This window comes from Onthophagus taurus, chromosome 7, assembly GCF_036711975.1.
Source record: "Onthophagus taurus isolate NC chromosome 7, IU_Otau_3.0, whole genome shotgun sequence".
Classification (NCBI taxonomy): Eukaryota; Metazoa; Arthropoda; class Insecta; order Coleoptera; family Scarabaeidae; genus Onthophagus; species Onthophagus taurus.
The window spans coordinates 33,804,197-33,822,159 of NC_091972.1; the positions used below are offsets into that span (position 1 = coordinate 33,804,197).

General features: G+C 31.2%; 2 protein-coding genes across 2 annotated transcripts in view; one reads left to right on the forward strand and one right to left on the reverse strand.

Annotated features, from left to right (window-relative positions):
• Nucleotides 1–17,963, forward strand: part of LOC111418754 (neural cell adhesion molecule 2-like) — a 455,796-nt gene that overhangs the window by 92,925 nt on the left and 344,908 nt on the right. The gene's annotated exons all lie outside the window — the stretch shown is intronic.
• On the reverse strand, nt 5,685–8,228 carry LOC111419932 (uncharacterized). Its single transcript, XM_071198094.1, has 7 exons — nt 7,524–8,228; nt 7,315–7,443; nt 7,056–7,259; nt 6,655–6,987; nt 6,432–6,594; nt 6,254–6,381; nt 5,685–6,200 (listed from the first exon to the last, which is right to left on the reverse strand). Exons 1-7 carry the CDS (start codon nt 7,665–7,667, stop codon nt 5,835–5,837), a joined length of 1,467 nt encoding a protein of 488 aa, XP_071054195.1. The 5' UTR covers nt 7,668–8,228; the 3' UTR covers nt 5,685–5,834.

Here is a 17,963-nt window from a genome sequence, read left to right on the forward strand (position 1 = left end):
ACTTTACACAAACTAAATTAAACTAACACTATAGTACACAATAAAATAACAACTATTGACTATAAATTCAAAAATTTTGTTAAATTACACAATCATTAGTAGAAAATCACGGAAAATAAAGTTCAAAACGTACTTTTGGAAATGATTATTTTCTCTACCACATTAAAAAGTAATAGATAAAACAAGGAGCTTCGATGAAGAGAGTCGATGTAAGCGCCGCTCAGTCGGCAAGAGGCGGGACTAACGCGGTGGTAATACCACAGTATATATAACAGACAGTACTCTCACTCAGTGGCGGCACGTTTGATGTGGCGAATTGATTTTCAATGACCTCGAAGCCATTATTCTGGCATAAAACACAACAGGTCCGCATTAAAAATATTTAAAACGTCGAAAATATTAAATTAAAAAAGTTATTCGCAATTAAATTTCTGAACTGATAAAAACATTAGTTATTGAGTTATATATTATATAAGTAATAACGTCATTATTTATAATATTTGATATTTTATTTTAATCTTTACACTTGTCGTTACGGCTCTGCACAAAAACAAACCTCACAGACACACTGGCGATTAGCAAGATTTAAACCAGCGTAATGGCCGCTCGCCTGCGTAATGAGGGCTGCGCATATCTTCCCGCCAAACCGAGTGAGAGTACTGTCTGTTATTTATACTGTGGTAATACTTCGTGGGAATCTTGACGGAAAATATTCATTTTTACGCTACCTTTTTGCAATTTTAGCAAATTACAAACTATTCCTTTATAACTAAAAATTTTGAAAAAATTTATTTGAAAAATATTACTATTTTCAAGTATACTATCATGCAAGCTAAAAAAGAACGACCAAATTGTATAATATTGAGGAAAAAAATCCCTTTTTTTGGAAAACTTTAAAAATTTTCACCATGCGTTATGTAGAATTGTTAGAAGAAGCTATGTACAAAATTTCATCCAAATATTTTCATAAATAATGTATGTTTTTTGTAATTTGCCGAGCTGTATGGTAAAGTAGCCTCTTAATATGTATTGAAGTATTTAATTCTTATATTTCATTGCTTCTGTCACTTTTGCTCTCAGATGTGTAAATAATAATTGAAGTTTTTAAAATTGGTAGATTAAGTCGTATATCGGTATATCGATATCTAGCGATAAATCAGTAGAGTTGGCAACGCTGCTGCAAGCACACAAGAACTCGGTTTCGATGGCAATGATAGCAATGATATGTGGTAAAGGCTAAATGACACTTACGAAATGAATAGACGCTTTGTATTTACTGTGAGAGTACTTGGTTTAAAATCCAATGGTTGTTAAATATTTTGTAGCATCATGGACATACCCATGTTTTTACCTCAAAGCACATATGATTTCTTCTGAAGTAGCGTGACAAGCTTTTTACAAAGATAATCAATGAATATTAATCTAGAAGATAAAAGGGAATTGACAGTTTCAGAAAACGTATCATAGATCGAAGATTTATTTACTTACACGATGATAAATCAAATATTGGATATCACCAGCAAAGTCATTGATATTGTTGTGAAAAGTGAATATTCCAAAGTATTTGAAGTTTAGGAAAGAAAAAAGTCGACTGCGAAATATTAACAAATTATCGAGATTCTGTTGGTAAAGTGCACAATAGGGCCGTTAAGTATTTTTTTATTGGCTTATTCGAAAGTTTTTTAAAATTGATTAACCCAATATTTTTTAATTTTTGATTCTGAGGCTTCAAAGTACTCAGATTTGAGCGTATGATTGGAGCGTATAAAAATCAATAAAATTCCTGAAGAGAGACATTGCTACGAATCTTATGCGCTAGAAGAAAACGGGAGAGGAATCACGTCTGTGATTTCTTTCTTCTTATTTAAAACGTCATCTGGAGTCGCGGGTGGTAAATTTTAAACTTTTATATTAATTATTGCAAAAATTAAACAATTTTCGAACGTGAAATCGTTACTAATCCGTCTAATTTAATTTATCTACGACTGCTTGGATAGGTCATCATTACCGCACTCATTTGAGGTGATTTGAGTTACGTAATGAAGTTCATTACCGCACTGGTTTCATTACGTAACGCATTTTTAGCCTTATCAGAACAGACTTAATTTATTGAAACGAGCAACAATACAAAAGAAAAAGTGCTGCCTACTTACAGAGAAACAGTACTATTTATTATAAACATTAATTGTTATGTTTTTACATTTCGAAACACTTATTCCAGATGAGTAAACATGTTGAAACTGACAATTCAAAATTGTCAACAATCATTTCAAAATATTTTTATAAATAATGTCAAATAGACTTTTTTAAAGAAATTGATTTTTTAGTAATTTTTAGCAGTCGCAGATAAAATGCTGTATATCACACGTGGGCTAGAGCATAATTATAGTACTCGTGTGATTACACGACTCGGTCTACGACCTCGTGGTGCAATTCTCCACGCTCGTACAGTAATTGTTTCTAGCCCACTTGTAATATAGATAACTATTAGATTATCGAGTTTTTGAAAGACGGTCTTTCTAATCGATTGACTTTAACGGCCCAATTAAGGGTTCACATTCATTTTTTATTCTATTTATCAGTATTCTACAAGACGTTATATTATAATCAGTTTTGATATTGAAATTGTCACAAATATAAGACATAAATCACAAATCATATACAAAATATTCCTTGTTCAGATAGGTGGAAGTTAGCAGTGTGACAAGTAAAAAGAACGCATTTTATAAGGGTGAATTTCTTTGTAGGGTTGACGGTAAATGCGTCCGCACTTAAGCTTGGACAAATCCCTAAGACCCGGTTATTCATTCCGAAGACTGCGAAAAATAGTCGAAGCGCGGAAAAGAGATCCGAAAGAAAAATGAAATGCATTAAAGGAGGTACCGGGACCGGCGCGCATTAAGCGCACAAAACCAAAGAATAAAGAAAAAAACACTTCTCCGACTCGAACAAAACAGGGAGCGCCGACTAGGAGTAGAATTTTGAGAAACTTAGTAATTTGTTTTATTAAAAAGACTTTGTCCGGAACAGTTAAATTTGCTTCTTACCCTTAACGAATAACTCATGTTGTGTTCGGCAATGAATTCTTGTTAAGCGAAAACGGGTAAAAATTGTTGAACTCGTTCTATTTTGTTTTTATTCTTTTCAGGCCATTAGTTTTAAGTTCCAATTGATCGATATTTTCAACTATACGGAATTTCTAGGGTAATATTACATTTTTTTTAATTATATTGAGAAATCAAGTGTATATTAGAATCGGTAACTATGAGAAGCTAATGGAATCACGTAGCTCGTGAGGGGTCGAGTTTATCAAGTCACCGGATGGCAAGGAACCGACCAGAATTCAAGCCACACCGGCATATATCTGAATTAAATTTAACGCTACGTACACAAAGCTCCCGTTGAATTACTGCAAATAGGTCGGTCCCTTTAACATTGTCTTAAAACCATAGGAAACTGCCCTCATAACGCTATACCCCGTGGTGTTTGCATTTTGTAATCGAGATCGTGCTGGAACAACGTTCTATAGATCTTAACAAAGGATCCTACCCAACAAAAAGTTGCTATAAACCTGTTTACTGTTAAACTCATATATGGCACATTTGTACTAATTGGGGATAAGAAGCAAAATTAATTATAAAATCATTTTCGAATAAACTTTTTTTATGATGATTTTTTTTAATATTCGCGGAACATAAAAAGTTATGAATTGGATGGGAAAATTACCTTTTTTATATAAAGGCCTAATCCAATTATTCTACCGAGTGGAAGTGGACCATTTTATGGGAAACGTTAAAAATTATCACCGGTCGACAAGCCGGCCCTAAAATGGGATATTAACGGCTATGCTTCGGTTATTATAAACTGGGGGGATAATCGTAACTTCTATAAATACCTATTTACGTGTTGAACTATTATTTTAAAATAAGTCAAAAATTATGGGCAGTCATAAAATTTTTAACATTTATAACAAAAAGTTTAACGCTATAACAAATTTAAACATTTGATATAGTTGATATAGTTCAAATATCGAAACGTTCACACTAAAGCTAAATAAAATATTGAAAAGATAAATTAAATCAAATAGTTATTCATTACACCAATTTTATTTTTAATTAAAATGGAAATAAAGCCAAAAGTTTTTTAAAGGATTATCAATTATTAATAATTACACATTAGGATAACACTTTTCGTGACCCTCCATTTATGAAACACTTTTGGATCCTTCTCATAATTCATCATATTTTAATTCTCTTGATTTGTATTAAAGTGAGTCAATTCATTAGGAAAAACTGAAATAACATCTATTAGCTGTAATAGATATCAATAGATGGCGCTAGTGGATGAAGAGAAATTTATCATAACTTAATAATGAATATTGAATGTCATTTTTAAATGATTTGTTGATATGTGTTTATCATTTCTTCCTTCCTGATTAATTTTCAATACTTGGAGTCTGCTTTGAAATTATTAAATAAGTTTTATTGTCAAATAATTAATTAATTTATAAAATAGGTTTGAATACACCACCTTAATTTTGAATCATTTGAAGTATCTAATAATAATAATAATTCACTTTATTGCCCAACAAGGATCAATTACAGGACAATATTACAAGAAAAAAGAAATAGCACATGCTTATAATAGCACTCACGTATAGTACGTTATTATATAGGAAAACGTATAATAGGAAGGTAACAATTAGGTAAAAGAAGTACTTTTAACAAATTGCCATTTAAATCAGATTGAATATATAATCGTTTATGTTGACATTTACAAAGGACAGATTAAAATCGTTCATGTATTATGCTCTGTGGATTAATTTAGAATGCATTTCGTTTATAACATCTTTCCGCATCATCATTACTTTTTGTGCTATAATCTGGTTTGGTGTTGCAAACGTTAAAATCCACCCTTTGTAGATATTTCATTTAGGTTGGTAATAATTTATAATGCCTTAATACTATTAATGAATTATAATAATTAACAATAATAATAAATGGCTTTAGAGTTATCAAAACATAAACTCGTAACAACCAGAAAGTTTATACATTAACAAAAATACAAACTAATTGTAATAAACCGTCTCTTCAGACAATTAATTTACAATTTACACGTTTAAATCAAATCTTTCTCTATCAACTACACTGAGAAAAATAATGTGGGAAAACTACCTAAAATTTAGTTATATTATCTAAAATGTATAGTCAAAAATTAGCTAACTACTACTACTAGTTATACAAACTAATTCTATTTCGATAATTTAAGATAGATAAATGATCGAAAAATGTATCTTATAAATACCTAATAAAATTAGTTTCATTATATAATATTAATAGATGTTTTTACTATTAATATTATATTTATTATTAATGGTAGTAGATAGCTTTATTACTTAAATATAGACGTCGTACCTAAATTTTTCACTGTAATATCGACGATTTGTAGTCAAAATATCCCATTGTTGGTAGGTGTTATTACAACATTGTTTTGATGTATTATATAATATATTTATATTAACTACTGCAAATAGTTGAATTTAATATTGACGATAGTTTGTTTATCAAAATATTGTAAATATTTTGATCATTTTTTGTGTTTAAAATGTCTATTAATGTTTATTATTAATATCCGTATCACTAGATACTTTATCAAGATGTATCTATAAAGAAAACAAGTATACATATATATAACAAATATATTTTCAAGTATATTGTAGTAAAGTACATTTTTACATTTATGTTTAATTTTTAGGTGATTTGTGTACGTTTTAACGTCGCTAAAAAATATTGGGCATAAAAAACATTTTACGCCGTTTTCCATTGTCCTTAATTTTAATTGATACCTTGATCCTTACCTTGTTGGTTTATGAGTTCAGAAATTAGTGCAGTTCGAGCAGTACTACTTTTCTTTGGTTTATTTGGCAAATTTAATTCATAAAAATACTCTTCAATAAATTTCCACACTTGTACACTTTGTTTAGGGTATTCCAAATTGAAGGTGATATATAATTGAAATGTGACAGAAACTGCCTTTAAAAAGGATTCAACTTCATATAATATGTCATTAACGTATATATAAAAGCATTCTAAACTTTCAATTGTTTTGCCTATTCCTAATATCAATGGTTGTAACGTCCAGTGGTTCTTTTCATAAACTTCCTTTCTATTCTTAATAAAACTTTGTATGAAGCTCTTGTCCTAAATTAAACACATTATATTTTGCTGCTAAATAGTAAAAGTTTTAAATATACCTTTAAATGATAGGCGAAACTTTCTTGGCCATCTAGTATTGTTGGTCTGTAAATGTCTTGTCCAGTTCTAATTATAGCAGGAATAAGTATGGCATTCAGATTTATAATTAAGAGGTAATTTTTTGAATCTAAAATGTCTATATAAATAAGAAAACAAATCAAAAAATACAAAACAAACCTTCATTTAAGTTAGATGACTGTAATAAATTGAAAAGTGTGCGAGATTTTTTATCTTTTATATCTCTATGGTATATATTTTTTATAAGGGTTTCAAATATTGTCCACTTGGAAAATAATAGTGTGTTTCGCTTTGGATGCAATTTTTTAAAATCTAATTCAATCTGAAAATTAAGTTATTTTAATGATTTTATACGTTTTGCTACAACTAAGAAACAACTTACCAGTGCTACAGCAATGTTTTGTTTTAAAATAGGCCATTTTGTAAAAACATCTATTGATTTGTCACGAACGTCTTTTTGTCGAACATTAAACGTGCTTATCCACTTTTCAAACACTATATCGTTTGGGGAGTAGTTGTTTTTTAACCATTTATAATCGCTAAATGTATTTATGTCAAACGTCTCTTCATCAGTATCTGCTTCGTTAAAGGCATCAGTAACGTTTCCTGTTTTTCTTTTCTGTCCAATAGAAAGTGAATGCTTATACTTCTTTCGAAGGGAATAATATTTTTCTATTAGTTTTCCCCGTTGTTTTTTGGTACCCAAATACGTTACCTGAAAGGCATATGAAATTAAAAACATAAAAAATCATGTGTACTGGTAGTTTTAATTTGGAAACGTACCTCACATTCTAATGGGAATAGGTTTTTTATTTCCTTTGCGACATTTTGGCACAATTGGCGATCTACAGATGTGTCACTCGCTAACCAATCCTCCACGATTATCGTGGTAAGGATATTTCGATTTTTCGAACTTAATCCACTAACTTTATATTCTGATAAAATTAACTGACCACTAACCGATTTTAATAAGAGATTTTCTAACTTCTAAAATAAATACATCTATGATTTAGGAAATAAACTGGAATATAAAACAACTTACAAAGATCGGTTGATTTTCAGGATTACCATTTCCATCTGTATCTATTATATTAGCATTTATCCAATTATTTACTGTTGATGATGATGAATTCGATGCAGTAATTGTACTTGCTAGGGGTGTTGTTAATCCCTATAAAAAGCATTTAAAGAAAATAAACTTATAGATTGTGGCATGATGATGGCAATTATAGATTATAGCTGTCAACTTACGTTGAGTTGTTTCCATACAAAAAGCTTTTTTATAATAATAATTCGTAGACCGAATTGTTCTGCAGGAATTAAATGATCAATATCGTTGATGGTCAGTTCTGCAAGAACGTCGATGTCTATTCCTTTGGCTGTAACATAACACATACCATATACAGAGCTGCCTTTAAAACAGTTATACAACTACAAGTAACATGTCTGCCGTCAAAAATTCGGTCCGTCGATAATCCGGATTCAATACCGATGAAAAAAAAATTTATTTCTCTTTTTCTGATTGTACATACAAAAGACAAAGTACAGTGATTCCCCATTTAACACGGTACTCTTATAACGCGTTTTCATACTACGCAATTTCATGTCTCTGTATAACGTGTTTTCCCCCATATAACGCGGGGATTTCCCACGTTCTGTGAAATTTATAACGATATAATGAAATTATAATAAGTTAATATTAATTAATGGTTTTATTTATCTATTTATCAATTATTTAACCACAAAAGTCCATTATTTTTGGTTCTTTTCGAAAATCCGGACATTTTGATAATACGGACAGGGTCCGGTCACAATTAAGCCGGATTATCGACGCTCTATTGTATATGTATAACAAAATAATTGAAAACATAGTTAAATACTTGCCTTGAAAATCTGGAATTAATACGTGTAATTCCCACTGCTGTAACAAAGTAGTTACAGTATCTTCAACTTGCACATCCATTTTAATTTCTTACCAAATCGTAAAAACACTCCGAATGCCTGAACACGTTAATGACGACTTGTGACGACTGAGAGTACCACAAAACGTATTAATATTAGTGGACTTCCCTCTAACAAAACAAGAGTACAGTCTTACAGGTTTGTAACCGTAATAATGAAGAAAGTTTGTAACTGTAAGTTGGTAGCGAATCCTCAAAAACAGATGCTTTATCGATCGTTTTCGATGATGAAAAAGCAATGTTTGTATTAAGAAATATTTTCTATAAACGATCGATGTAACGATGAAAACAGGTAGACAAAACGACTAAAATACATTTAAATAAAGTATTTAATAATAGTACATTTGTCCATTTAGGTAAAATATTTCATTGTTAAATGTATATAGAAATTCAGACTAGAACAAAATAAACAAAAATACCAAATACATTAGGTAACTAAACTACTCAACAACTAGACTTATCAACTAGTTTCCACGATGTAGTTTCTTTTTCTAAAAATTAGTTACATCACCTCAGTAAATAGATAAATTAACTATCATAAATTTGACTAATTAGAATTGTATATGTCAGCTAAGTTACGTTAGGTAAATGAATAAATTTTCTAGCATAAATGACTATTTGTCTAACAACTAAATTGATTTAGTTCAATTTTCCATATCATTTTTCTCAGTGTACAATATAACAAAAAATCACATAATGAAGATTCAAAGCCATTTTTCCAAACGTGAACGTCATTGCTGCCCAAGCCAATAATTTAGCATGCGTCTTTTAAATGTTATTGATGATGTACACATTGTCTAATCAAGTGGAAGTTCATTCATTGTCTTAGCGATCTGGAAGGATAGTGACATTTTGAAAAAAACTGTATGAAACGTAGGTGAAGATACTTTCCCCTTAATTAAACATAATGTTTATAGCGTATACATACCAGACTTTCAGAGACTTTCACAGAGACATTTCCTTGCATTCAAATAATGTCTGTTCGAGTAAATAACTTTTAAATTTGTATACACTCTTGGTATGCATTTGTTGATAGGATTGTTGAAAGTCAAATTCTCATCTAATAATACAAAGAAATTTTTTACTGTTTTTTGGACTTGTAACGGTTTAGTGTTCACAAATAAACCGAGATTATCAACAACATGCTGATCAGCAGCATGCTGAGGCCTTTCAGGCCAAAAATAATAACAAGAGACTTACTTTGGTTTATATGAAGCCCATAGCGGTTGGTGATATCATATATACATAGTTGGTTTAGAAATGTGTGGTGACTCAGCAAAAGTAGACGAAGACTCCGTAAATTTGTGGTTTTCAAATTTTATAACCATTAAAAATTCATACGCCCCACGAGATGTATTTAATAGGGATAAACAACGAGTGACTGTGGTTTTATGCTGTAATTCGGATGGATCTGAAAAGTACAAGGCGTGGGTAATGGGAAAATCGCATAAACCACGATGCTTTAAAAATGTTGATAAAGCACATTTACCGTGTGATTATACTCATCATGTGTCATCGTGGATAGATGCTCAAGCGTTTCGAGAATCGCTACTCAAACTAAATCAGAAGATGATTGCTCAACATCGTTATATTCTTTTAACTTTAGACAACTGTACTGCACATAGAACAGAAAACCTAAACTTATCTAACATCACGGTGTACTTCTTTCCGTCGAACGCTACAAGTCGATTGCAGTCACTTAACCAGCTCATAGTAACTAATTTTAAATCATTTTACAAGGCAAAACTAGTGAAATTTGCTATTCGTACCATTGACAACAATGGAAATGTTAAATAGGATTTGTCACAAGCTATTAAAGCAATAGGTATGTCTTGGAATGCAGTTAGTCAACAAACAATTAATCGTTGTTTTAATAAAGCATGGCCGAACACTGATTTAACAGATGAAGAAAATTTAGATTTGTTACCACCAACACCCAGAGAATGGACTGTTTTATAAGAAATACAGCCACTTGAAATGTCATTTGAAGATTTGACCAGAACCAGTTCTGAGCACTTTTGAAGATAGCGATAACCAGATTAAAATAAATAAAATAAATAAAAATAGTTTAGTTATATGCCATAATCGATAACTTTTTACATTTACCTAGTTATGTTTTTATATAATAAATAATAGTTTGTCCACGACTACCTTCTAAAACAAAATACAACATATAATAATATACTAATATTCATTAATAAAAAAATAATCAATAACAAAAAACTTTATTTTTTACTTTTTTCTTACTGTTTACTCGGATTATACAAATTCGTTTACCACGAACCAGTTATTCTTTGGACACTTCGAGTTCGCTCTACCGTGGTTTTACTATATATATGTTGTTGTGGTCGATCCGAGATTTCAGACTCAGTCTGCCGACAGGACACTACAACAACGCACTGAACATGCTAAGTGAGATCTTGCGAAGAAAGGGAACCAACAGGAAGAACGGATGAAATCTCGCATCGACCACAACAACACATACTTCTCCAGCCGTGAAGCACTACGTATTACCGTATATATGTATATACACATATGTATATTATTAATAAGGTTCTATCATAAACTTTTATGATATTCCTATTAATAGGTTAATTAAGTGTAGATTAGTTAATTAATTAAAAGTAGATTAATTAGGTGATCTTATTAATAACTGTAGAAATAGGTCTTCTTAGCTTCCATGGATATTGTCTCTGTTCTTATCAACATCTTTCTTCAGAGGAAACTCGAGATGAATGAGGCAAGCTATGACTTAATTGAAATATAAACTTCCATTTTCATCCATTCGTCCAGTGTAAACGTCCTTTCGTCCATTCCTTATTGATTTTTCGGTATTTCGTGTGATCTAATTGTATAAACAAGAATTTGGGCACTGTTTTATGGAAATAAACTCATCTTTATGTTACAAATGTCTACCTATAACTATACGTATGTAGTGTGTTGTACTGATTTTTAACAGATTAATAATATTTATACATAGTGCGTTAAAAAAACATAACATGTATTTTTAAATTAATTGTTGTTGTATTCTTGTGGAACCCAGCTTGGTTATCTTTCCCATTTGGAAAGTCTTTTCATTGTGTTAGGTTGTAATCGTAATTGGAGAGTACACAGATTACTGTCATAGAGGACAGCTTTCTGTTTGGTAGAAGTTAAGAATGTATTTTGCTTAGTTTGGTGGGGCAAATAATTATCGTGTGGTACTAAAGGTGATTTGATTATACAGGGTGAGTCAGAAAGAATGGGAAATCCGAATACCGGAGATACTAGACACCAAAATATGACGATTTAACCTAACATCTCTTATACAAATGTCGGTGGTTTTCAAGGCACAGGGTGTTGAAAGTTAAATTCTTATTTCGAAATTTCTTAATAATTTTGAAGCTTTTTGTACTATTAACATAAAATTTGGTAGTTATCTGTTTTCGAGCATGAGAAATAGGAATTTGAAAGTTGTTTTGTGATTATTCGTAGAGGGCGCTAGATACACACTGCACGTTTGGGATACGAAGTCATGACTATTTTGTCAGTTGAGGTGAATTAGAACCAAAAATCTAAAGACGCTTTCAATTCTACACAAGAAAGGTAGTCTTGCGTACATTGTCTAAGTCTACTGGTTTTCAAGTTATCTGCTTTTAATTGTTTTAAAGTAATTTTAAGGTTAACATTTAAAATTAATAACACGCAGTAACTATAGCAATTAGTAACGATAATAATCGATAACAATAACAATTAATTAATAACAATACAATATTGTGACCATATTCAAAAATCCGGTGGATTTAAATCTGAACTTCTCGGTGGCCATGCATATTCACTTCCATGGCCAATCCAACGATGCAGAAAATATTCATACGCACAGGAAGACTATAATGTGGTGGCGCACCGTCCTGCATAAGCCACATGCTTCTTTTAGAGCGTCTGGTAGGTCATGTAAAAGCTGAGTAGATAATCTTCATGAAAACTTAAGTACACACGTCCATTTAATTCGGAAGAGAATTCAAATGGACCAATGAAAAAATTGGATATTACACCACATCAAATATTTACATTATGTTCGTGTTGAAAATGTCTTCCCCTCACAGCATGTTGATTCACGGAACCCCCCATAAGTTGGTTTTTCCAGTTGAAACGCCCCGTTTTGTAAACTTTATTAGTGAACAGAATCTTGTCAAGAAAATATTTATTTTTGCGTTATTTGTTTTCTAAAAAGTGGGCATAATGAATTTTCTGCAACTCAAACTAGGATCTCTTCTTCTTCATTGACGCTATTTTTTTTTTGTCGAGCGGCAGCCCGAAGTGCTGCTAAGCTATTAAAATTGGTTTGAGCAAAACAACAAATCCTCTCTCGCGTATCACTATTAGAAATCTCATTATGTCGTGGCATTTTCAAATTGGTAATAACTGTATTGTTGGTAAAAATGATTATTGCACACGGAAATTAGATCAATGTTGACAATTAACAAGCAATTGTCGAAACATGAGCGGAAAAATAAGGCAACTTTGCTTATGTTAAAAAATAAAAATTTTAGAAGCAAAAATACATTTAACCATTTAAAAGTAAATAATTCGAAAACCGATAGACTTAGACAATTTAAATAAGAGTACTTTTTTTATGTAAAATTGAATGCTCTTGGTGATTTGTAGCTCTTATTGGTCAGTATCTAGCGGTAACTATTGCACTTGAAAATGAAATGTAATAAATTGCAGTAACGAAATAACAAGTAAAACCACGATAGTAGTAGATTTGCAGCTTAATAGAATATTATATCAAAACGATGCGTTTATACACAACGAATATCATCCATCGAAAACCAATAATATAAGTAGATACTTTTATATTGGGAATATCATGAAGGATGATGGATGCACCTGACCGTAAAACTAGGAATACATAGGAAACATAGTAGTTGGAAATCCAGCTTAGCAATCATTACTAACTGCCATTCGTATAAAACAATTGATAAATGTAGCCGATTTTCAACCTAATGTATTATTTAAAATGAACATTGAAGTTGTGTGTTATCTTATTTAAATACGTATACAACATTTTCACATAAACTCGATCTAAATAGGCGAAAACGAATACAAATTTACTCATGAACATCGTAGTCATGTGGTTACTAAAGTATTGGAAAAACAGAAATTGGGAGATTGGATTGGAAAATGATGTCCTATTTTCCACTGTTTAGGAAATGTGGAAGTCTCCGCTGGGAAATTAAAGATATGGGCCAACTGGGGAAGCACCAAGTTAATTATAGTTTTCCCATTAAACACAAATATATTCTACTTCCGAGAGATACTATACACATAAGACTTTAACTCTTCACTTTAAAATTTAAATATTTTGTGTTTATTAAATACAAATTTTTTATTTCGATTTAAAATAAATATTACTTAATCGCCAAGTTTAATGGTATTTAAATTAAAATCATCGTAGATATTCTAAAAATTAAAGTGAACTACTAGAAAACGAGCCGTTTAGGTGCTTGAGGATTTTGGGAATAACTTTGATCTCGTGGCACACAAATTGGCGTTAGTTAGTTTCGAGAGTAAATTGAATTTCCTCGACCGGTTGATCCTTTGGCGATCTCAACTGGTTTATGGTGCTATCCTAGGGATCGTCTACCACCGTTTCAGCAAGGCAAACTATATAACTGGCGCACCTGTATAAATTCAAATATCTAGGTAGAAGGTCCGAAGCGAAAGGATGAATATTTAAACGTTCGTTGTGAAGGGAGTCCAATTGAAAACGAAACTAAATCTCCCCTATAGCTTCTACTGGATGCGGTACGGACCATAGGGCATTTCATATTAGGGTATTGATTTTCTAGCTGTTATCGTTAAATTTTGTGGGATTGGGATGTCAATTTTTTTATTTAACGTTTTTTTGAACGTGTGCCGAATCGAAATGAAAGTATCTTCGATTTTTCAAGCGAACCCACTGAAATGTATCAACCAATAAAAACGTTAAAAGTTATATCTATTTGGATGGAGTAAACTCAATGGGGATAAAATTCAACTAAAATGTAATTGGAGCCTAAAATAACAGCAATAACGTGCCTGTGTAATTGAATTCCGAGTGACGCGGTATAAATTTATCCGCCAGGTAAACTGAGCGCACTATAATTTCGTGTCCGTTTTGCATTTTTTAAACCAAGCGCAGTCGTTTTGACTCCCATGCGTACGCAATTATTCATTTTCATTGTTTTCAATATTTCGCCCGACATTTTTGACACTAGACCGCATTGCTATTGGCATTATTCGATCGAAATTTCGTCTGAATTTGCGTTTTTTTTTTGTTTCGAGAGAATTGTAATTACTTCGTTGGCAAAATGATGCCAGAATGGATGTTTTATGTAGTGCGGCCTGTTGAAAAATTGGACTCCATAATTTATAAAATGTATCCATGCGAAATATGACGATGTATACTTTTAAACGATATATATTGATAGGAACCTCGAAACTCAATTTTTTTGCATCAATAAATGCTAAATGATAAACTGGATGTGTCATAATTTGCTTCAATTCATGATTTTTTGCTCCAAATTTGTTACTACGTTCTTTAGAAGTTTCCAAATATTTATTTTATTACATTTTGTATTGTTTTATAGTAATTTCAGATTGGTGATTTGGTTGTTTATGAAACGTTCTGTATAAATTCCTTGATAAGTACCTAAGGCATTATTGTATTATAAATTGGATTTCATGGATATATCGTGTGTACGATAAATAAATATCGAGGTGAAAAGGGATCGCTGGCACGCCTACACAATTTGGAACGAACCATAAATGTCAGCATAACACTTACCCCTTCCATAGCGATATCTCATCGATTTTGTAGGATTAGGACCATATGTGTTAGAAAGGATAGCTCATCCATTTTTAATATGGAATGGATTTATATTTATGTATCTTGATGGGTTAATCCTACTAACAAAAATATGAGATATATAGAAAATTAGTAATGGAGAAAGAACTCATAAATAGCTTTAATTTTAATTTCCCCTTTAATTACCTTCAAATTCACTTTTACAAAATTTAAATATAATCTTTATGGAATTTAATTAATCTCTTTGATATTCTAAATTTACATCCATGTTTACCATTAATCGATCCCCTTATATTAAAAAATTCTTTTTACATGATTTTGTGGCAGGTTTTAAGACAAGAAATACCTGATTTGATTTGAATAAACTAAAGAGGTAAAAATATCGGTGAAATGTCAAGTTTTCATGGATATGTGGCTTCTTATTTTTCTACCATAAATGATGTTTACTTTCGTCCGTACGCGAAGATTATAAATAGCACAGAGCTGCTCTATATTCGTGAATTGATTAGCTTGAGTTATGTTTACATTTTAGTAATATTAGATTTGGCAATGGAGTTTAGTTGAATTTGATGGCTTAAGTCGGGTTGAAGTGAGTTTAGTTTGGAACTCAATGAGTGTTCCATTGTAGATTTTACCGCTTTGGATAGATATTTGCTCCTCGATGACCTTGAGTGCTATCTTTAGAATACAGAAATTAGTAAAAAGTATAAAAGCAAGTCTCCCGAGCAAGATAGAACGAGGATTAAAAAGAAAGTAAGCAGAAATAAAGAAATGTTAAAATGGCCTATACGATCTGAGGACAGGTATCTGCTAAGTCCCTAAGATTCTCTCTACAAAAAAAAGGTTAGGTTGAGTTAAATGGGAAGATTTAAACTGGATTGAATAGTTAATTTTTAATTAATTTATTATTAATTGTTTTAAACTTTAGTTCGTTTTAGGATTCCGGAATTCGTAAATTCTTTCTATCAATTTATATATAGAAAAACGGGAAAGAAAATAATAAAGAAAAATTCTTTGACTGAATACTATTTACTAAAACTTTAAACGCAAAACTGACAATGGAATTTAAAAAAAAAATGGGCTAATATCGCCCATCAAAAGGATTGGATAGTTAATTCTGTGGTAACTTTTTGACACTTCTTGCTGAAACTTCTTTAATCTCAAGGAAATACTTACCTATGCCAACTGACTATCAGGATCGTTCAGCGTTTACCTTTACACTCTTCGCAAAGTTTTTGCGCACGCTAAGCTAACCTATGCTGTACCTGCGTTATTCTTTGACAACCATCATTTCTTATCCTCTTCTGGCATTGCCCTCGGAGCTGAGCATATTTCGGTGATCAACTCCGGTCTTAAGCCACTACTGAGATTATACATTGTTTCTTACAAGTTCATGTTTGACACCATGACAGCAATCGCATAAGCTGATAAGACACGCGTTTCATCTCACCAAATAAATGAAGAAACAATGAAAGTGGAGGTAATTCGAATTGCTCGTGGTGAAAACTCTTAAAGTATGAAATTTTAAGTAGATGGTGTTAGAACTTGATCCTGAAAGTAGTTTTGTTTTCAGTTTGAAGCTGTTTATATCACTCTTTAATTGATTGTAAATATCTTAAAAATTACTACTGCAAGGTAATTTTTATAGTTTTATAGTTACTCCTTGAATTAGTAATAATGATTACATAAAGTGAATTACATAGCATCCAGTGAAATTAGTATTTTCTTTATAAATGTAGTTAAAAAAGTACTTTGTTATTATTATAATATACTCGTTAATATAAATGAAAGAAACGCTTTTCCTTTCCATCAAAATTTTTTCTCGTACAACGATTATTTGACCTTATCTTTCTATGTTTTTATTCTGCGTATTGTTTATTGACGTTGATACCATTAGCACTTATGTTGTCCCTCGTCGTGCTTTCAATCCTCTTAAATACTTAGATTTTTATCTCTATTGATATACATTTGCGTGTTACCATGTCATTCTTAATTCATTTTTCTTAGTCTTAATAAATGGGTGGGATTAATTTCGAAGAAGTTTATCGCCTATTTAAACACACTGTATTTATAACACTCATTACATAATAGAAAATCGTGAGGAAGTTCCAGAATTACCATTTCTATTAGATCCTGAATTTTATTGTATAAATATTAGTAAGTTTGTGATATCCTTATCAAGACTTTTACATTCACTATTACTCCCCAGTATCCTTTATCAGTTAAAATTCTTTAACCAATTCCTCATTTTTCTATAATTAACAATCATGTAGTTTAATTGAAAATCGATTATGTTACAATAGTATTCTAAGATTAAGCACAACCACAAACTCGTACCAAGTCAAGAATTTACACATTTAAATCCTACACAATGGGGCCGTTACACTTTTTCTTTTATTGACTTATTCGATAGTTTAGCAAAATTGAAGACTTCTACAATTTTTTATTTCTCAAACTGGGCTTTAGTTTTCCCAAAAAAAAATAATGAAAATTTAAAAAAACTTTGGAGACGTCACCGTCGTTTCGCACGCGGTTGGTCAAATAAAAATCAATAAAAGGTACATGAGCGAAATGGCACGAGAATCGTATGTGCTAGAAGAAAAAATCCGAACTATGCACGTTTGTGTCTTCTTAATTTTACCCGAAAACTTCGTGAATGTTACCAAAGCTTTTATAGCGGGGATTTTGAATTTTTGATTATTGCAAAAATTAAACAATTCTAGGATCTGAAAATGTTACCAAACCTTCTATTTTTACAAAGTTTATCGATTTTTTGAAAAACGGTCTTTCTATTCGATTGGGGGTAACGGCCCTATTATACTCTAGTCACAGAATTACTGTTATTCGGTGCTCTAGTCTCTGTTCGCAAAAATAGGTTAGTCACTACCAAACTCAAAG